Source organism: Osmia lignaria, chromosome 15, assembly GCF_051020975.1.
Source record: "Osmia lignaria lignaria isolate PbOS001 chromosome 15, iyOsmLign1, whole genome shotgun sequence".
NCBI classification, from domain to species: Eukaryota; Metazoa; Arthropoda; class Insecta; order Hymenoptera; family Megachilidae; genus Osmia; species Osmia lignaria.
This window is the reverse complement of record NC_135046.1, coordinates 2,373,543-2,394,947: the sequence shown is the minus strand read 5'-3', so window position 1 is coordinate 2,394,947 and position 21,405 is coordinate 2,373,543. Positions and strand designations below refer to the sequence as shown.

At 39.0% G+C, this 21,405-nt stretch overlaps 3 protein-coding genes and 1 long non-coding RNA gene across 7 annotated transcripts; 3 read left to right on the top strand and 1 right to left on the bottom strand.

Annotated features, from left to right (window-relative positions):
* On the top strand, positions 1-6,383 carry ort (glycine receptor ora transientless). Of its 2 annotated transcripts, none has more exons than XM_034315892.2 (9): positions 1-487; positions 1,803-1,947; positions 2,211-2,293; positions 2,390-2,533; positions 2,652-2,734; positions 3,146-3,280; positions 3,517-3,617; positions 3,785-4,102; positions 4,356-6,383. In XM_034315892.2, the coding sequence occupies exons 1-9, from the start codon at positions 393-395 to the stop codon at positions 4,503-4,505; spliced, it is 1,254 nt and encodes a 417-aa protein (XP_034171783.1). In that variant the 5' UTR covers positions 1-392; the 3' UTR covers positions 4,506-6,383. The 2 variants fall into 2 exon arrangements, with proteins under 2 accessions (XP_034171783.1, XP_034171782.1); XM_034315891.2 differs by having other exon boundaries at positions 4,323-6,383.
* A 519-nt stretch (positions 6,384-6,902) lies between these two features.
* LOC117600450 (uncharacterized) lies at positions 6,903-8,283 on the top strand. Its single transcript, XM_034315899.2, has 3 exons — positions 6,903-7,739; positions 7,811-8,044; positions 8,120-8,283. Exons 1-3 carry the CDS (start codon positions 7,587-7,589, stop codon positions 8,252-8,254), a joined length of 522 nt encoding a protein of 173 aa, XP_034171790.2. The 5' UTR covers positions 6,903-7,586; the 3' UTR covers positions 8,255-8,283.
* Positions 8,284-9,303: 1,020 nt separating this feature from the next.
* On the top strand, positions 9,304-18,719 carry LanB1 (laminin subunit beta-1). 3 transcript variants are annotated; one of them, XM_034315886.2, is made up of 15 exons: positions 9,304-9,576; positions 10,412-10,539; positions 11,256-11,300; positions 11,571-11,657; positions 12,113-12,335; positions 12,413-12,712; positions 12,819-13,381; positions 13,465-13,644; positions 13,709-14,034; positions 14,112-14,522; positions 14,600-14,795; positions 14,904-15,350; positions 15,418-15,925; positions 15,994-17,077; positions 17,163-18,719. In XM_034315886.2, the coding sequence occupies exons 2-15, from the start codon at positions 10,473-10,475 to the stop codon at positions 18,132-18,134; spliced, it is 5,409 nt and encodes a 1,802-aa protein (XP_034171777.1). In that variant the 5' UTR covers positions 9,304-9,576; positions 10,412-10,472; the 3' UTR covers positions 18,135-18,719. The 3 variants fall into 3 exon arrangements, with proteins under 3 accessions (XP_034171777.1, XP_034171779.1, XP_034171778.1); XM_034315887.2 differs by lacking the exon at positions 9,304-9,576 and adding an exon at positions 9,963-10,169; XM_034315888.2 differs by lacking the exon at positions 11,571-11,657.
* Positions 16,976-21,390, bottom strand: LOC117600451 (uncharacterized). Its single transcript, XR_004580468.2, has 3 exons — positions 21,276-21,390; positions 20,675-20,913; positions 16,976-20,603 (listed from the first exon to the last, which is right to left on the bottom strand). It is a non-coding gene; the product is annotated as an uncharacterized LOC117600451 (long non-coding RNA).
* Between the last annotated feature and the right edge of the window lie 15 nt (positions 21,391-21,405).

The following is a 21,405-nucleotide window of genomic DNA, read 5'->3' as shown; positions in this document are numbered from 1 at the left end:
CGTTGCTGGTCCACCACCTCCATCGCCACCACTACCGCTACCAACGAGTATCCACCTCCACCGTTGCATCTCTATAGCCGACGATGAGGATTCTGCAGCTTCGACAAAGTCGTTTGAAGAAGTCAGTCGACGGTTGCACGTCCTCGCGATTCGGGGATTAACGATCAGCAAAAGGCGAAGGGATTGGCCAACGAACAGAGAGGGAGAGAAAGATAGAGCTCGATTTCCTTCGAAGAATCTTTTTTTTTTTTCTTTCTTTTCTTTATCTCTTCCGCTCACTTCCGTTCCACGCACTGGTTACACGCGCCCACCTTCTTTGTTACTTCTCTCCGACTCTTGATTCCTTCCGCTTCTGGTACGAAGAAAATGCGCTGAGGAGACGTCGACGAAAGATGTCGATGGACGAGGCACATGGAGGCGGCATGGTTTCCGCAATTCTTTCCTCGGTCGTACTTCTTCTCCTGCTCGGACGCACCGCGGATGCTCAGTAAGAATCTTCCTACTATTAGCGCCGCCATTTTAACGCGCCACCAATACTTTTCCCTCGAGTTGTAGCCCTTTCCTTTTGGAACATCATCAGCAGTTTCTCTCCTTGGATTTCTATCTCTTCTCCATGGAGATCTGGATTTTTTAGTATTCTTCTATTACGATTGCGAGTCAGTAGTTATAGTTCTTTTATAATGGAGAGTAATACCAACAGTCTCTTCTTGGGTTTGTAATTTTCTTTGTAAATATGGTTTCTTGTCATGGAATTTATATTACTATTCCATTGGAATATTCAATCATCGGTTCTTCTTTCTGGATTTCTATCTTCCTCTTCTTCAATCGCCATTCTTTTTCTCTTCGACTCTTATTCTAATAGTTCTTATGTTAGAGTTTTTAGTCCTAAACCAGCAGTTTTTCTACTTGAACTTGGGGTCCACTTCCATGAGAATCTCATGTAATGTTACATTATGAAAACGTAGGTATCGGTGGAAGAAGAGGTTCTTTTTGCGTTCTGACGCTACAAAATGGCAGTTTTAGAGAACACGAAATGGATGTATTCTTTACTCCTATCCAATATTATTAGATTCGTGAAACGTAAATATGTAAAAATAGTTAAGTGGGTAGAAATTTTTATAAAATTGTAAGAATTATTTCTTTAACATACCTCTGAACAATGATATTTTATAAATATAATAGTACTTTTATTACAGGTTTAACAATCGTTCGCGTTTAACATTTTAAGGAATCTTAAGTGATATTATTTCAGAGTAAAATGAAACTTTTTAATGCAGAACGATTTCGAATCGACCATGGATAGAAGACTCGATGAAATCACCGCGAAGAAGTCGAAACAGTGGATCACAGTGAAACTTCTGCAGTGCAGTGTGTCAAGTTCGACGAGATTAAATCCTACGCGTGAAAATAGTGAACATCGTGTATGAATGTATTAAAACATGAATTTGTTATGTGTTTAACGAAAAGTTGATAAGATGTGATGAAATGGATGTGAGTGGACGTCGGAAAGTTTACTGACAATGAGCTTTTCTTAATTTCACTCCTATATATGTGGTACTGAACAACAATTAAACGCGGTGTAATTGTGTTTTTCATTCCTGAGGATAATTAACAGTGAAAATACGATAAAATGTCTCCTTAAAAAAGTATTATTTGAATACTAATTTTATCTAAGATTTTGTCATTAAATGGTTCTTAAACATATTTCGTTCCCGTATTTATTTAACTTCGTGTGAAAGTTTCTTATGGTTTGATTGACGAAGTGTTTCTACCTTTACCGAAGCTGTGAATCGAAATTGCAGGCGGAGTTTGGAGTTCTTCGATCTCTTACCGGAAGATCCTAAGCTCTATGATAAAATGCGACCGCCTAAGAAAGATGGACAAGCGACCGTCGTTTACTTCCACGTAACCGTCATGGGACTTGACTCGATAGACGAGAATTCAATGGTATTATTTATTATTACATTAATTTCTTACATCCGATTCAAATTTTTGATATTGTTTCAAAGTAAATCGATTTAATAATGACCTCGGCAAACTATCTATTCCAAAAGGGTTTAAAAGAAAAATGTAACATGAAATAAATAGTGTTAACCCTTTGCGGAAGGGATACTCTGACGCGCGAGTGACGCTTGGACTGCTGTCCACAGACAACCGTCCGCAAAGGGTTCAAATGTTGAAGTATAGATCATGGTTTTTGGTGTTTCTAGACCTACGCTGCTGACATATTCTTCGCTCAAACTTGGAAAGATAACAGGCTGCGATTACCAGAAAACATGACATCCGAATATAGGTGTGACAGTTTTTATTTTTCAGTTATAGTAGAAGATTTATAATATTGCAAAAATTAGTAAGTTAAAAATGTGCGTCAATTTCATTAAAATTTAAGATTACTGGAAGTAGACTGGTTGAAGAATATGTGGCGACCAGATTCCTTCTTCAAGAACGCGAAGTCAGTGACTTTTCAAACGATGACTATACCGAATCACTATTTGTGGTTGTACAAAGACAAGACTATTTTATACATGGTCAAGTAAGTATATTTTTCAATTCTTTAGAAATCATCACCTTGCACATTTGATATAACACGAATGAATCATTTCGTTATTAAATCCTTATATAAGAGGAAATATTGTGTCATTATGTTTCAGATTGACATTGAAACTCTCTTGTGCCATGAATTTCCTTATCTACCCTCACGATACACAGGAATGTAAGCTACAGATGGAAAGCCGTGAGTAGAATTGTATTTCTCTTAAACTGATTTCAAAATTCTAAATAGAGATTACTTTCTTCAAGAATTTTCTTCAAGAATACCTTAATATACTATTTTCTTTTTATTTTCATTTTCTGATCGCTAATTACCATTCCTCACGGTATCATATTAAGAATCTCTTTCCGTTCGTGTTCCAATTCCTTTTTTTTTCGTATTTCTATCTTACGAACGGGGTTAAAGCACGATAGAGCTTCCGAAGGTGTCCAATGCTTTGAATGAAAAGCGTTCCAAACGATTAGACGGTAAATCGAGCAGCGCTGTGAATTTACTTGAATATTCGGGAACCGAGTCGTAGAGTACGGCCTTTTTAGTTTTATACACGGTGAATACCGGTACGATTTCACAAGGACAAAACAACTCGGTCAACAGTGTCGCACACGACGGACGAAATGATCTTCCAGTGGGATCCTGACGTGCCACTCGTCGTCGACGAGAACATCGAGCTGCCGCAGTTGCAACTGGTTAAGAATTACACGGCCGATTGCACCCAGGTCTATTCGACCGGTAAGCGAACGTTTCGTGTTCACGACGCTTTGTGCTCGCGAAACAAAACGGTCTTTTTACTCTTCCCTAATTAACGTTCAATTCGAGACTGTTGAAAGAGAAGAGGCGTACGAATAAAAGTAGAAAATGATGTCACACTGAACCGAGTAATGTTCATTGGAAGACAGTAACGTCGATGTTTCGTGGGTATCCGTGTTCGTCGAAGAAAGATTAATAGAAATTTCTTTACTGTTTAGGTAACTTCACTTGCCTCGAGGTAGTATTCGTCTTAAAGCGTAGACTTGGCTACTACCTGTTTCATACATACGTTCCCACTTGCTTAATCGTCATTATGTCGGTGAGTTTTTCAGTAAAAAATCTTTATTGTTTCATAAGCTTATGAGATATTAGTTTTTTATAGACGGAGAAGCAAATAAAATATACTTTAAAATTTTTGCAGAAGTTAAGTTTCTTTTAATTTCCAATATCTTTGTATTGAAATCAATTGCCTCATACTCTGCACAGTGGGTGTCCTTTTGGATAAAACCGGAAGCAGCGCCAGCGAGGGTAACACTTGGCGTAACATCCCTGCTCACTCTTTCGACCCAACACGCGAAGAGTCAAGCGTCACTACCACCCGTGTCGTATCTAAAGGCCGTTGATGCGTTCATGTCCGTTTGCACGGTGTTCGTGTTCATGGCGTTGATGGAGTATTGCCTGGTAAATATCGTCCTCGGCGATTCGGATCCACCGGCGGCTAAGCCGGCGCCTCCTCCTGCGCCGCCATCCTCCAGTGGCACGGATACCGCAAAGCTCGACAAAATCTTCGACATTGCCACTAAGGTAACGCCTGGATGAAAATCCGACTGTTCCAGACAGCTTCTGTGCCTCGCAAAATATGAGAGAGCGAACCTTAGAGAGAGTCCACCCTCTCTAAGTTAGAAAGGGTTAATTGAAGAATTGAAAGATCGGATTATCGTGCATGCATTCGTCTCTGTAAGTTTCGAGGCACAGAAGCGTTGTCTGCACACCGGCGGTTCAGGTTGTGATCGTTCTCACGCAGGAGAACGCAATGTTGTTATCCGGTCGATCGCAGAAATCAACCGGACCACCGCCAGGACCTACACCTGCCCAAAGGGCGCGAATGCGTGCCCTGAACATCGACCGAGTTTCACGGGTCTTTTTCCCCTTCCTATTCGCCGTTCTGAACGTCACCTATTGGATCATGTTCGCCGAGTACATTTAAACATTCACGGAGCACCCGATCGCGACTTCCTCAACGAGCTCGATGATAAGAAGCTGACGTTACCGGAAGGGGACAATGGAAAATGCGACAAGACGTTACCGAAAGAAGACACAAACTTTACGACTCTGATCGCGGAATGTTTTTTCAAGGACATCGTATAAGGGTATGAATGGAATGGATACACTGATCGTGATGGTGTATTTGTAGGAGATCGTTTGACGATCAATCGTTTTCGATGACGAGCGTTGATCCAGGGTGTTGATAGAATTAAAGTATCGTCGAGAACAGAGGGATTGAATTAAGATTTGTGTTGGAAATATTGGTGTAATCAGAAAGGGAACGATTATCGTTCCGAAGAGTCTTAATTGATCGACATTTCTGATATGAAAAGTTGCAATGTGATAAAGCAATAATTGAAAATATTTGTTTCTATTAGGAAGGGAAAAGGATAGGTATTGCTCAAAAACATTGACGGAGAAATTCGAAGATTAATTCGCGGTAACACTTTAGCACTTTCAATTCAATACTATGTTACCAAAAACTAGATAATTAAAAATTTATATAAACTAAGGAATAAAAAATGCGATATAATGAACGAGATTTGAATTGAACGTTATTATCGATAAATAAAATGAAAAGTGTAGATAAATCTCAAATGAATTATTATTGTTAATAAAAGACGTAGTTAAATTAAATTGATTAGGAATTGAGATTTCAAATAACTCCGAGCGAATTTCACTTGAAAAGTGAACGCTTAAAATGAAATTGTTTAATGGTGATTAAAATTAAGTACGATTATGCTCGATCGAATTTCAGAACATATTTTTCAGCGTATTATTCTTAAAGTACTCGTTTTCTTTATAATTGTATCATTATCTTCAACGTATCCTTACTACAAAGAGAACGTGATACTTCATGTATTATAATAAAAATCGTCTTCGGCTCATTAATTTAAAGTTATAAAAAAATGTGTATTTCAGTTATTTATAAATCATAAACTTGTTTATCGAATCGTAAATTGAAAAATAGATATCAAAGGAGAAAAAAAAGAATTCAAATTGTAATCACTGACAACGATCGTTTCGGTGTTTAATCCTCTTAATTACGAGCGAGAGCAATAAAACAAAAGAAATGAAAAGCTTGTGTAGTTTAACGAGTACTAAAAATTGTATAAATAACAAAAATTCACATTATTATCGAAGCATAATAAGTGAAACTATCGAACTATCTAAACGTGTGGTTCGGTCCTTTTAACAAATAATTACTTGAAGATTTACTATTAATTTAATTGAAATTTATGATAATTAAACTACTGTTAAGAAACAACGTTGCAACTACTAAAACAAGCATCGGCAATAATCTTTGTCAAATAGACCTAAATGTTGATTATACATACAGTTGGCCCCCAATATCTGCGATGTCAGTGATGGGCAATTGTGCCCTCTTGAGAATGGGGAATGGCCAAGAGAAAGAATGATACAGTATATTATAAATGTACAGTGTAGTGTGCAGTGCATTTTATTATTACTTTATTTAATGATAATAATGTCATTTAATTAAGTTTCCCTATATTTCACTGAGAATCCTCATTTTTCTTCCGTCACCATAACTTAATGATAAAATAAAATATCATCGTTTATTTAACATGTTTCGTACTGCAAAATATTTAACCCCTTGGGTAGAAAATATGCTTGCAAGAATAAGCTTCTAAAATATTAGCTTGAAATTCATGTAAATAATAAAATTAGAGCACTTTTTGTTCCGCAGTGCATGAGCCTTAAAAAGGTAATGAAGGGACACTTGATCGAACGGTATGAATATTGTATATAAGCTTTCATCATTTAAAACTTTTATTTAGGACTACTTAATACTAATTATCGCTCTGTAAAATAAACGTCTGTTTGCTTTCATTTTTATTCAATAACTGAAATTCCTCATTCGTTTCTTTATTACCATGTAACCCTATCTGGAATTGATACAATTAACTTTATTTAGTCATTGCTTCAGCTACACTGCTATACGATTTATACTTAGACCTTTCAAAGACTCTATTCTTTTTTTAAATCAGTCAGAATCAACACAAGAAATTAATAAAATAATTGGATTCTCTTATATCCCAGTATCCCTTACACCTCTGCATTCCTTACATTTCTATACCCCTTACAAGTTTGCTTTCCTTTCATCTTAGCAACCCAGACATCCCTGCATTGCGCCCCTTGGTGGTAAAAATCGGAACTAAATTTGGTATATATTTTGGCCCTCTCGCGGCAAAAATTTCAACTAAAAGTAGAATTTCGAATTAGCGCCCTCTGGCGGTAACAATCGGAACTAAATGTGTATTTAAAATACGAGATACTGTATCTCGTCGGTGAATACGAGTTGGGAATACGCCTGGGTTATTGGGGATTGGGGACTCCCCAAAAGCATATCCAGTTTTGTTGGATCTATAGCTACTGTCACGAAGTACGAGGAGTTAGATAACTGCGCCCTCTAGAACGTCGTAACAATTTGTATGATAGATTTAGTAAAATATGTATTTATTGCTGTCAAGCTGTTAAAAATATCAACCCCTTACAATTTATCAGTAGTTTTATACTAATTCACGTGGTATTAAAAATATAATCTTTCATTTATGCAAAAATAACCCTACTTTATACTCTGTTCTACGAGAGTCCATAACTGCGAAAAGACCAGTTTTCGTTCCTTCGTGCGCATCTTCGCCCTGATTGGCAATACTCCCACTCCCATACGCTTGCGCATAGCGTCACTGAAGCGCCTCCACGCGGTGCATCTACGCGAAAATGTATCATTTGGAGTGTATAACGGGTAGCACGGTTTTCTACTCATGTGTATCATTCTGTATTCTTCCTATTCAACCGTATTATTGTTTCACCCCGTATATTAGAAGCAATTAGCGAAGTGGGAGTTTCGAGGCTCGCTAAGTTCCCCCACCACTTGCGCGGCTTAGTTATGAACTCTGGTGACGGCAGGTACACTTTTCGTTGGGTGTTTAAAAAGTATACATATAGTACTTGTGAAGAATTTATTATTATAAGAAAGTAGTATTGTTAATGAGTAACAATGCGCAATATTGAAATAAAAGCAACAATTAATGACCCGACAGATGTAGTTTCTCGAATTAAACAGTTAACTGATACTGATTGTGTTATTATAAATCAGCATGATACGTTTTTCAAAGTAGCAGAAGGAAGATTAAAATTACGGAAATTTAAAGTAAAATATAGATTACAAACTTTTTTTAATTTTATGTTATGTATTATTCATACTTGTCTTTTATTCTGTAGAATGGTTCAGGAGAATTAATTTATTATAAAAGATGCAATACATTGGGTCCAAAGCTTTGTAATTATGATAAAGCGGTGTTAGAAGCCAATACTTGTACTGAGATTGAAAGTATCTTAAGTGCATCAAATGGTTGTGCAGGTATTGTGAAAAAGACTAGACAATTGTACATGATTGGGCAAACCCGTGTACATGTTGATGATGTTGAAGGTTTAGGACAGTTTTTAGAATTAGAGGTATATAATAACATTATAAGAGTAATGGCTGTTTCCTCTTGCATAAATTATATATTGTTATTACTATTGTTTTAGGTAGTTCTAACTCAGGAAGAAGACACAGATAATGGAGAGAAGATTGCACAAGATCTAATGACTAAGTTGGGTATAAAAGCCCAGGATTTGATAGCAGAAGCTTACGTAGATCTACTTAATAAATCTTCTGTATAATTATAATAAAATTTATATATTTTCATATATTTGTGATATTGTTTTCTATATCCTAATCCTAAGAGTATAAATTAATTTTTTTATAGCTATATTTAAAAAAAAATACGCGTAATTTATTAAACAATGAATATCGTTTATAAATTTTATATTACTACATGAATGAAAAGAACAGAAAAGGAAAGAAAGATGCAAAAACGAAAACAGAAGATAATGAAAAGGCAATGGTACTTTACTATCATAACCGGGATATGTTTCAGTGATAAGACCTCCCACGCTTCTCTTCCTTCCTTTCCGACGGTCACATTTGCTTCTTACATAAATTATAATATATTATTGCCTCTTCATTAAATGCTTTTTAATTAGATATTATTGCTTTTGATATACTTTCCAAGCATTTACATTTTTGTACCCAAAGAGTTAAATCTTATTCACCCCTGCTCAATAGCTACCCTAGAAGCGACCTTTGACTGTGGCTAAAACCCGAGGTTTACTCCGAGGCACTGGTCAGTCCTACAGTTCGACACACTAGCTGTACCTAAACCACGTTTAAAGAAAAACGAAAGAAACCGAATACAAGTGTGCTGCACGTGCGAATGGCAACCAACTGGTTGGCGTTGTACACGTGCAGATGTAGCCCATTAAAGACTTCGTACACGATGAGACTTGTCTCAAGAATTGCCTCGAGACTTGCATAATAATAATTGTGTAACAACAAACAATAAGAAGGTTTCTTCAAAAATCATATTCATGACTTGAACAATCATTCAAAGTTACTTGCTCCAAAATTTAAATTAGTAATTCAACAATATCTATCTCAGAAATTCAATTATTCCATCGAAATTTGATTTTCCTATAAAATTATCAAACTAACAAAAAAAGATAGCCAAGAAATAAAAGCGTAACAACAAAATTGCTGATCCCCGAACAAGTACAGTAAGCGTGTATTTTCTTTCCAGCCTCCCCCGCAATCACTTCCCTACTCTTCATTCTGTCCTACCTTGCCCCTCGGCCTCCGCTAAAACCCAGCTTTCGTTCGAAGAGCACGAGCAAGAAAGGGATCTCATTCTACGTACGGCACTGGCCGCTTTCGGAGTCGGAGGTTCTCTTTAACCGAGAAACCGTGCGAGAAACGCGCCATCAGGCGTCCACGACGTTGTCTCTTGTTCATTCCTCGTCTTGTGATAACATTCTTGCTCCGTTCATGTGATCCAGCCTCGTGGATCATTTTCCCAGTGACGATCGCGTTTTACTCAAGCCTTTTCGAGCGTAGGTGTGAACAGAATCACAGAACACCACGCTCCACCAAAGGCACACCGAGTTAGGTAAGACTGGCCGCTTCTTTTCTTCTTTCTTCCTCTCTTCCATGCTTACTTTAAGCGGGATGCTTAGACACTGCACCAGTGTCTCTTCGAGTTTCTTTCTTTATCGCCAAACAGAAGGTTGATTCATGCGGAGGAAAGATTGTGCTTCAGTTTCGGCGCGGTTTTGTGACCACCGCCGGAGCAGCAGTATTTTAATTAACATCGCCGTGTGCTATTGTTTGTTTGGGCACGTTTGACGTTTGATCGGAGACCGTGTTAGATGTAAACCGATAATCCCAAACGTTGTAGCTTAAACGATTGAAATTCGCTTTTTAAATGACAATTTAATGAGTCATTGATAAACATCGATAGAAAATACTGTGTACGCTCTCAGATAAATATAATAAATATTGGAGCATCCCAGTGTCAGATAACTTGCATTTCTTCGGCGCGTTTAATAGCTTTAGACGAAATTAATAAATGAAAGAGATTTTCTTGAAAGAAGATACGTTTTAAAATAGGACAAGCTGGAAGTTTATCAGAAATTTTTCATAGTTCTTCGTTCAACGTACATAGATACATACTTAGGAATTTATCAAGCATTCTAGATCTCCGTAAGCATCGCTTTTGTCCGGTCATTCAACTTTAGCATGCGTTTTTTTTCTCTACAAAGCTGCACTCTAATATAGAAATTGTTATTATTCACGAATAAAAATGTTATTATCGTCGATGCAATCCAGTGAATTTAAAGAGCTTCGTTAACGATACAAAACACGCGTAACAAACCTTCGCGATTCTTGATCTTTATCTTTTAGAATTAAAAGTAAATTCATCCTTTGCTACGTCTTCTTTTCAGATGAAACATAACGCCCATGGCTTAGATTTGGAAACTTGAATAACAGAGAGGAGGAGTGAAAATGGCTGGAATGTGTTCTTATCAAACGATCCTTGCAATATTGTTATTTGCAACGGTTATCGCAACAAGTAAGCATCTATCGAGGGTACAAGTTTTGTTGTAATAAAATAGTTAAGATTCATCTACTCATGATCGAAACGTGCTTTCATTCATTCCTCCTACGAGAATACATTTTATCCATTACGATTAGATAGCGGGACGACCCCTTGACCTGTCTTCCTCCTGAACTCCTCAACTTTATTTCGGTGTCAAAAATTTCAGCGCCTTAGAAATTTAGAACACGAAAATCGGATAATACTAATCATCTTTAATGAAGAAATGAAAAATTTTAAGTATGTAGTTATAAAAAAATGCAACAATTTGTATACATTATTAAATATCATACATTTTATGACAAATTTTTTGTTCAAGTAAAATGATTTAAAAATTAATTTGTTAAGACCGTTTAATAACGAAAGAATAATATAGTAACAAGAAGAGGAATATGAGCAATGGCGAAATAAGACAAGTTTTTTTTTTAACTTCTGTGCGTTTAAGGGATTCGTTGAATGGTGATTTCCAGGGAAGATAGATCATAAACATCCGGCGATAGGCCTTACCAGTAGTGGAACGTTTGATATCTCTGTTAGATTCATTTAAAGTTTCCTCAGAGAAAAATGAGCGCGTACGCACTTGACGAATCTTCACTAGCGATTTATTTAAAAAATGAAAAAACGTATAATTCTATATAAATTTGATAAATGAAATAATAGACTGTTTTCAATGAAATTCATTATTTTTCCAGGTGCTGCAGATCCACAATATCCTAGAGAAAGGGTACCAATTAGAGGTAAGTTCAATAAGAAACGTTTTCTAAACCTAAGCTTATTAAAATCACAATTAGTTATCACCCAAGAACTTCATCGATAGAAACGAAAAAGGTATTTTAAATGCTGCTAACAAACGTGTTGAGACATTTCCTAGCGACGAATTTGGATTTTCCTTAAGAACAATTTCTAATAATTGTATTTTGCTTCAATGTACTTCCCTGGGTTTCTATATAAGAGTGTATAGAGATAAATATGACTAGCAATCTGAGATGAAAACGAGGGTGTTGTAGGATCAGTCCAGAGAGGAGATATGCCACCCATGGAGGTGGCCGAGGAACGCCATTATTGGCCACGGCTGACCGTTCCTAGTTCAAGAGGTAGCCATTTTAGCTACTCCCTTAAATCCATCTTGTACATTACTATCGAACGTTTAAAACCAGCATGAGAATGTTGTTCTGGCTATTACCCGGCCTGTCCGTTATTGTTTCCTTAACACATTGATTGTCAGCGTAGAAATGCCTATATCTACTAAGGCATACAATCATTAATTATATTAAGAAATAACTTTATCATTAATTCTTAATCGTTTGACTAAACGAGATTTTTCAAAGTAATCAACGATGATTTCAAACTTCTTCTTTTACCTTACTTCATAATGTGGTTAAGGTTTCCGACCGCTAACTTGTATTCTTTGGGAATATAAATAACAAACTATAATTACAAGTTAATAGGTGATCTTAACGATACGTTGTAGGGGACGGAGATAACCAATACTGTGGCTAACTTGGTCTATTTTTTAATGGTACCTTTCATTTATCGTTATTCCTCGTAGGTCCTTTGAAAAGGAAGCATCCTTGCGAGCAAAGTTCGTGTTATCCCGCCACAGGTAATTTACTAATCGGAAGGAAAAGTCGGCTGTGCGCGTCTTCGACTTGCGGTCTTCACGGACCAGAAAGATATTGCATCGTTTCCCATTTGAAGGACAGGAAGAAATGCTTTTTCTGCGATGCATCATTGCCGAAGCAACAACACAATATCGAAAACATTGTTACCGAGTATGTACGATCGTGATATTAATCTTCGGTCGAGAACGATTTTTCTAAAATAATCATTTGTACGTTTTAATTAATAGGAAGAACTGGTGGCAAGCAGAGAATGGCGTTGAAAATGTAACGATACGTTTCGATTTAGAAGCGGAATTTCATTTCACCCACATCATAATCCGTTTCAAGACCTTTCGACCAGCGGCGATGCTGATCGAAAGATCTTACGATTTTGGAAGAACTTGGAAAGTATATCGATACTTCGCCCACAACTGCGAGCAATATTTCCCAGGCGTGTCTACCGAACAACCCCAAACCTTGACTGACGTCATCTGCGAGACAAGATATTCTGGCGTGGCGCCATCGACAGGAGGCGACGTTATCTTCAGGTACGTAAACAACGATAAGCAATGGTCATTCGATGCTCAACTATATCTTTAAGACTTCGTGTTATAATCTAAAGATGACTAAATATCAACCATCATCATTTTTCAGAGTGTTACCTCGAAATCTAGAAATCGACAACCCTTATTCGAAGGAGGTGCAGGATCTTTTAAAAATTACGAACCTCCGCATAAATATGACCAGGCTACATACCTTAGGTGACGATCTGTTGGACGATCGCGCTGAAATTCGCGAGAAATACTATTACGGCATTCAGAACATGGTGATCCGTGGTTCTTGCTCCTGCTACGGTCACGCATCAAGATGTCTACCTCTGCCCGGTGTCGCTGACGAGGAGAACATGGTGCACGGTAGATGCGAGTGCACGCATAACACGACAGGTTTGAATTGCGAAAAGTGTCAGGACTTCTACAACGATCTGCCATGGAAGCCGGCCGTTGGAAAACAGACGAACGCGTGCAGACCATGTAATTGCAACAATCACTCGACTTCCTGTCACTTCGACGAAGATGTTTATGAACAGTCTGGCCGCGTGTCTGGCGGTGTTTGCAACGACTGCCAACACAATACCGAAGGGCGAAACTGCGAATTATGTAAATTGTTCTATTACCATGACGTCACTAAGGACATATCTCACCCTGAAGCTTGCTTACGTACGTTTATACGGAGTTGTAGTTCAACAATTTCTACACAATTCATTATCCTAAGACCTTCTCTCTTTTAATGTCGTTTACAGCTTGCGACTGCGATCTCGGTGGTTCTTTGGACGACGGTATATGCGATTCGAGAACCGATCCTCTTAGAGGAGACGAATCTGGTCGCTGCCGCTGCAAAGCAAACGTGGAGGGTCGTCGTTGTGATCGCTGCAAAAATGGATATTGGAATTTCGATCCTGAAAATCCTGATGGATGTCAAGGTACCAATATCAGATATATCGGTACAATTGTAAATAGTATATTAAAATTTGTATTCATGTTTAGCTTGCACATGCAACACTCTGGGTACCATCGACAATCGAGGCTGTAACACGATCACCGGCGAGTGTACCTGCAAACGTTTCGTCACTGCTCGTGACTGTAACCAGTGCCTTCTGGATTACTGGGGCCTGTCGGAGGATCCGGACGGTTGCAAGCCTTGCGACTGTGATCCTGGTGGTTCGTACGAGAATTCCTGCGACGTTATAAGTGGCCAATGCCGTTGCAGACCTCATATTAGCGGGAGAACTTGCAACCAACCCGAGCAGAGTTATTACACCGGATCGTTGGACTTCTTAATTTACGAAGGAGAATTAGCCAGAGCTTCCGATGTAATTATTTCTTCTTTTCATTTTTGTATAATTAATAATGTTTAATGAAAATCGAATTTCTTTAATTACTTCGACAGAATTGCCAAGTGGTGATTAGAGAACCTTATCGTGACGGAAGAAACAGCACTTGGACCGGGACTGGATTTATGAAGGCGCTAGAAGGTTCAGTGCTGAATTTCACGATCGACGATATTCGTAAAACATTATGGTACGACATAATCGTCCGTTACGAACCGGTCCAGCAAGGATCCTGGGAAAATGTCCAGATAATCATCGAAAGAGACGGCCCGGTGGATCCAAATGGCCTCTGTGCCGATTGGAGGCCGGAGTACGATCAGCTGTGGGCACAACTTCCTTTACGATCCAGAAGCATCGTTGCGCAGCCTTCCGTTTGCCTGGAAGCTGGAAAAAGATACAATCTATTACTACAGTTCCGGAAATTTAACAACCATGTAGACACGCCCTCGGCATCTATCTTAGTTGACTCGGTAAACATTTATTAATCTCTAACATTTCTAAAAGTTCTCTAAGACTTATGTATTAATTAGAACTTAATTTTGTTCAGATCGTACTGAGACCAAAAATAGATGCGATACCTTTCTTCAAAACACCTGGAGTCGGTGAATTACGTCGCCAGGAATATGAGAGACACCACTGCAGCGAATTTTTTAACGATTTCAATGCTGTGTGGACCCACATGCCAGAAGTATGCAAGAAGTATCAAAACAGTATCGGTTATTACGTTTACGACGGTGCACATTGTGAGTGATAACATTATTTATTAAGTCAGCAGAGTAATTTGTGTAATTTCTTAAAAAGTTTCATTGAGAAACAACAGCTGTAACAGCACCATCAATCTTCCATTTCAGCCTGCGAGTGTAATCCAACAGGATCCCACAGTTTGTTGTGCGAGAATTACGGAGGTACCTGTCCCTGTAAACCGAACGTCGTTGGTAGAAGGTGTGATCGTTGCGCACCTGGCACCTACGGTTTTGGCCCGGAGGGTTGCATCCCCTGCGACTGTGACGGTGTGGGCGCTCTAGACAATTTCTGCGACGTGGAAACTGGTCGTTGCAAGTGTCGACCGAATACTTACGGTAGAACCTGCGGTCAATGCGAGCCAGGATTCTGGAATTTTCCGCATTGTCAACGGTGCGAGTGCAACGGACACGCGGAGAACTGTGACTCGAAAACTGGAGCTTGCATCAATTGTCGCGATTATACGACTGGGCACAACTGCGATCGATGCATTGAAACCTACTACGGCGATCCTAGAATCGGGGTGGACATTCCTTGCAGAGCATGCCCTTGTCCAGGTAAGATTTAAATGTCCCTCAGTATCTTTCAATTCTCTCAAAATTAATATAAATTTCATTCGTACAGGAGCTCTGGGCTCAGGCCATTCCTACGCCGACAGTTGTTCCTTGGATTCGATCACTCACGATGTGATCTGCGAATGCTACGACGGCTACACGGGTCCACGTTGCGAAAGCTGTGCTGAAAATTACTTCGGCAATCCTGAAGTTCCAGGCGGCAACTGCGAGTTTTGCAACTGCAACAACAACACTGATCTTCGACAAATTGGAAATTGCGATTCTCAAACTGGCCGTTGCTTGCAGTGCCTTTACAACACCGACGGAGCGAATTGTCACATTTGTAAAGCTGGATTCTATGGCAATGCCCTGGAACAGGACTGCCAGGATTGTCATTGCGACGTCTTGGGTACCGATAGAAACGCAGGTCCTTGCGATCACCGAACTGGACAGTGTCCTTGTCTACCTCACGTTATCGGACAGCATTGCGATTCTTGCGAGGAAAATCATTGGAGGATCGCCAGCGGACAAGGATGCGATCCTTGCGAATGTGACTCGGTTGGAAGCGTTTCCGACAGGTTTGTAGCTGAACGTAATTTTCTAACAATTTCTCCAAGTATTACTGAAAAGTTGTTTCTCGTCGTAGTTGCAATCCGTACGACGGTACCTGCGAGTGTAAGCCAGGTTTCGGAGGAAGACGGTGCAACGAGTGCCAAACGAATTTCTGGGGCAATCCGACCATCAAGTGTTATCCTTGCGATTGCGACTTAACCGGTTCAGCGAGCCAACAGTGCGACGGAGAAACAGGAATGTGCATCTGTCACAAAGGGATCGGTGGCGAGAAGTGTGACCAGTGCTATCGTGGTTATTACGGAAACGCTCCTCAATGTAATCCTTGCGGGGAGTGTTTCGACAACTGGGACATAACGCTGACTGGCTTAAGAAACAAAACGAACCTCGTCATCGAGGAAGCGTCGAGGATCCAGAAGGTCGGAACAACCGGCGTTTACAGCCAGGAATTCGACGACATGATCGAGTCTTTAGATCAGGTGAAGGGATTGATCAGCAGCACCTCCATCAGAAGTCAAGATCTAGATGAACTGAACGACCTAGCCATCGACTTGAACCGTAATGTCTCCATGTCCACCAAGCAATTAGAGGAAGTAAACAATCTTCTAGAGACCGTCAGTCAAAGGGTGAATCTAGGTGACGCTGCTTTGAAGAACCTTAAAAATAGAACGAACAATTTGCACCAAGCTGCGGCGGACCTCAAAGGAAACGCCACTAGACTGCAGGAGGAGAATGTGCAAGGTGCTTTGAACGTTACCCAGCAAATGGCTGAGCAGTCGAAGCAAGCAGAGAAAATGGCGAACGACACGAGCAACGTTCTAGCTGACGCGGAAAGGTACCGCAAACACACGGAGAGTTTGCTGGCCAAGAATCGTGGCTTCGTGGACGAGGCACAGAAGAGGAACAGAGAGTCCCTAGATCAAATAAACGATAAATTGAGGACTTTCGATAAGACCATGCCAGGATTGAATCTGGAAATGTGTGGAGATAACGTGACAGACTGCAGCAGCGTGTGCGGTGGTGCTGGCTGCGGTTTTTGCGGCGGTTTATCCTGTGACGCAGGTGCAGTTACTAAGGCCAATCAAGCTTTGGACGTGGCTAAGAAACAGGCTGCTAAAATCAAGAATTATAAGGACGAGGCTGAGCAATTGCTTCGTAATGTATGTTTCTTTTCATTACTAGATTCTGTTATTTTTACTATTACTTACATAGTTCAATCATTCTTCTACTTTACTTTTTTCTTAGATGATCCAAGTGAAACGTGACGCGACCACGGCCAGATCGAACGCTCAGGACGCGTTCAATTTCGCTTGGAGAGCTCGCAACTTATCCGACAATGTGTCGAAGGATCTATCCGACATAAACAAACGAATACGTAGCACTCTGGATGAAGAGCAGTCCACGCCACCCATGGTGAGGGACTTAGCTAACGAGGTGTTGTCTAAGGACATCCAACTGAAACCCAACGAGATCAATATGTTGGCTGATCGCATAAAGAGCATCGTCGGTTCTCTGACCGATTCTGAGAAGATTCTCGCGGACACCAAGGATGATCTTCATCGAGCAGAAGAGCTGAAACAACGCGCAAATAAGGCGAAGGAAAGCGCGATAGAAAAACAGGCTTTAGCCAACAAAGTGGTCGTTTTACTGAACGACGCGCAGAAAGCTCAGGATTTGGCACAGTTTGCAATTAATCAAGCTGAACGGGACGTGAAAAGGTCTGAGATGGATCTGGAGGAGATCGCGGAGGTGACCAGAGGGGCTCAGATGCAAGCGAACAGCACTACGCAGACAGTGAATCAACTGGATGGTCGCCTAAAGCTGCTGCAGACTCAGTCGGTAAGAAACGACTTCGTTCTGAACCAAGAGATCGGTGTCGAGGCTCAAAAAGTAGCCGACGAGGCGAAGAACGTCGATGCGAAAACGAGGAAACTCTCCGAGGAGTACAAACGTGCCGACGAGTCGTTGGGTCTCAGAGTGAACAAGAGCAAAGATAACATTCAGAGGGCGAAGAAGCTCCTGCAGAGGGCCTCGGAGTTGACGGCAGACACGTCGACCAAATTTAAGGACCTCGATGGCATGGAGATCGTTTACAGGGATAACGAAAGGATGTTGTTCGATTTGAAGTCTGAAGTCGATTCACTAACCGGAGAAATGGAGAAACACTTGGCAGAGATAGAACAGAAGGCGCAACAGTATAGACAATGTACTTCTTGAATGTCTGAAGAGACTGTCGATAGAGGCTTTTTTCGTTTACCTTCATGATATTATTTTTCATTATTCATTTCGACAGAAACATTTCCTGGGGTGTTTTATATCCCTTTATCAAATTATTATCCTTCTAATCCAGTATGTTTTTTCTCGATTTCAAGATTCTTTATGGTTCTCATCGTTCAGAAGTTCACTTACTGAAATTGAGAAATTAACGATTATGTAACTAATAAAAGTAGTTTATTATTAATATTGTATGATAGTGAGCCATGTAATATAAAATACAAAGATTAGGTTTAAAGGATAATCTAAAACGAAAACAATTTGTAAAAACAATTTGTACTTTTACAGATAATAAAGTAATTAAGGATAGCAAAGTTAGGTACTGCGCTCTGTATTATAAACAATAAAAACTTATTCTATTAACATAAACTATCAAAATTCCTTTTTCAATTACTGAAGTCTTGATAATTAACAGGATTCTGAAACAGCCATATTGGAATTTTAATTCTCTACAAATGATAATAAAACAGTGTTTAGAATGTAAGGTACGAGGAAAATAAAACCTATGACAGAGTTGCTTTATAAAAATAGTATTTGTGGTTTATTATCGTATAGCCTGGTTTCGACCTGCACGTGTTTCCTGTACGTACCATACCCCTGTCTAAATCCTTGACAAGATGTTCTATCCATCAGTATCTTAGCATTCTAAATCAGTATTCGTTGCTGATACAGAATAAATTTTTATTTAATTAAACGAGTGATTTTTAATATTAAAAAAAAGAAGAAAATTTATCTGACAATTATCAAATTCTATTTTCCTTTCGAGTGGTAGAAAACTGATTGTTCCGTGAAAGCAGCCGAGCTGAAGAAGGCTTCTGTCCCTACATATGGGACTTTTTTATTTATTATTTCGACGCACCTCGCCCTTAAGCCGCCCCCCTTTTGGCTTTTAGAATCGAGTTCAGACGCCGTAGTACTCCGTGAATAGACAGCATTGTTGAACAGAGCTGAAATGAAATAGTGTATAGGCTTGTAGGACTATACATAATGAGTTCATTCAGAACACCCAACAGTGGTTGTCCAATACCCTGCTTTGCTGTTAGAAATATTTAATAAGTTGAATACGACGAGAAATAATAAATATATAAAAGATGTCTATTTTTTTAGAAAATATAAAAATTTGCCTCAAGTATATTTCTATCGTGAATACTTCGTAGAACAACGTCCTATTTTTACAATTTTCAAATTACTTTCTATCATTTAATTACAACGCACAGAATTATTCTTCTGTTTATTAATCATCGACAAAGAAGTTTTTTAATGTATAATCCACGGTAGCTCTTATCGTTCTCTGTGCTGCATTCTAAGATTTATTGTTACAGATCATTTTTATTGCATGTAGATTATAACTATCGACATATGTTTTATGTACGCTCAGATTCTCTGCCTTTCCGGTTGGTATGTAAAACTCGGATCACTGCCACGAAGAAAATCGCTAATTACTCAAAGTCAATAAAATGATTTTTCCATATCAGCCTGTTATATACAGCTCGCTTCTTATATTCAATCCTGAGCTCTGTTAAATATAACGAGTGATGTTTTACTTTCTCTTAATATTCTAAAATTACAGTAAAATTTGAAACTTCACAGATCTATTGTTAATTGAATAATAAAAAAAAAAATTAATCAGTATGACTCGGTTGAGGCGGGATCTGTTTTGGGAAATTTTATCGCGTAGATAGCTTATCGGTAATAAATATAGCCGGAAGGGCCCGCCCTTTTCGCGTGGGTACTATCTCTATCTTTTATTTAACCACATATTTTGGTATCCAGCTTCCATTGACGACAACGGAAATGAACAAAACGTTTGCGATAATCTGACATAATTATTCCTTTAGATAATATAACGTAATCATCTCAAAGTATTCAATGAAATTTCAAAAAATAATACCAAGATCCGAAACATTGTTCCTCGAAATGATTTGGAAAAAATCTCAATCAAATAAAGACGAGCAGCTCGTCTATGATCTGGTAACTCAACCTTCGAACTCAATGAATTTCCAGACATGAAAATAGACTAACCGCGTCGTAAAACGTTGGGCTATGTAAATTGAAAAAATTATTTTTGAAGGGACAGTCGAGATAACGAGATGAATTCTCTTTGGGTAAGATAAAATATTGTCGCAACGATAGTAAGGGTTCCAGGCGAAAGGGAGGCTTGTATGCATAGCCTGATTACACGGGCCCGTCGCCTCAGGAAACATTTCGCCTCTATTATCCTGAAAACAGGCAACGAAACAACTACTATTCTTCTCGCGGAGCATTCCTCTTGTAAGCAGGTTACTTGAACCGGTCTAATCGGGGGTTGCTTATTCACAATGGCTCGTTCGAGGAATTTTCGAGCTGCCTGGTGCATCTCATTTGAATTTTCATAAGGTTTTACGAATCGCATCGGAGAAATTGGGAAAAATTCTGCAAGATAAAATTGTTTGACTTAGGAGACTGGATGGAGCGACTACGATATAATATTTCTCTATGATTACCTTTAATCACAGGGTAGAGAGCCATATGGAAGTACTATAGGGATGCAAGGGAAAGGAAGAGGGGGGGAGGGGGATTCAGTTTTGTTTGCGGGATCGTTCCTTTCGATTGTTAGACTTCGGCTTTGTGCTGGCAGCTGGCCTACGTGATGGTAAGTCGCCTTTACGGTTATCTTCAACATTAGCGAGGGGTTAACTTGTATTGAAGTTGCTCGTGAGAAATCTTCGCCCAACTGCATGTACTGCATACATAAAAGAATTCGTATGATCAGTAAATAAATACAATATTTATGTAACAGTACAAGTTACAAAAACATTACCAAGAAGGTGGGAAAATTGCAAAGTAAATTGAATTTTTTCTAAGCAATTTCCTATAAATAAACATTTGATATTTATATACGGTTCGTAGACGTTGAAATAAATGTTAGAAAAAAAAGCAGTGTTCGTGTGATTATCAATTAATCCTCACCGTTTTGTATCATGGAGTTGATCAATTCGTTAATGAAATAAATGAAAAACCAATTCATTAGAGAGTAGAGGACATTCAATTGATAGCAGCTCGTTAATCTAAGAATTAATAGCTCGTAGTAGAGAAATAACATACGAATACGCGGTTATTTTTCTGCCACCCCTTACACCCCGTTGACAGCGATAATTTCAATGTGTGCCAATCGCGTTTCGTCCAACGCTCCTTCGTCCGTTTTCACCACCGCCTCGACCTCGTCGTAAGGAAC

Coding starts and splice junctions, on each gene's coding strand:
- ort (XM_034315891.2), top strand. CDS start 393: ATGTCGATGGACGAGGCACATGGAGGCGGCATGGTTTCCGCAATTCTT. Junction 1,948..2,210: donor CGATAGACGAGAATTCAATG/GTATTATTTATT, acceptor TGGTGTTTCTAG/ACCTACGCTGCTGACATATT. Junction 4,103..4,322: donor TCTTCGACATTGCCACTAAG/GTAACGCCTGGA, acceptor GTTCTCACGCAG/GAGAACGCAATGTTGTTATC.
- LOC117600450 (XM_034315899.2), top strand. CDS start 7,587: ATGCGCAATATTGAAATAAAAGCAACAATTAATGACCCGACAGATGTA. Junction 7,740..7,810: donor TAAAATTACGGAAATTTAAA/GTAAAATATAGA, acceptor TTTATTCTGTAG/AATGGTTCAGGAGAATTAAT. Junction 8,045..8,119: donor GACAGTTTTTAGAATTAGAG/GTATATAATAAC, acceptor CTATTGTTTTAG/GTAGTTCTAACTCAGGAAGA.
- LanB1 (XM_034315886.2), top strand. CDS start 10,473: ATGGCTGGAATGTGTTCTTATCAAACGATCCTTGCAATATTGTTATTT. Junction 14,035..14,111: donor AATTAGCCAGAGCTTCCGAT/GTAATTATTTCT, acceptor TTACTTCGACAG/AATTGCCAAGTGGTGATTAG. Junction 14,796..14,903: donor CGTTTACGACGGTGCACATT/GTGAGTGATAAC, acceptor CTTCCATTTCAG/CCTGCGAGTGTAATCCAACA.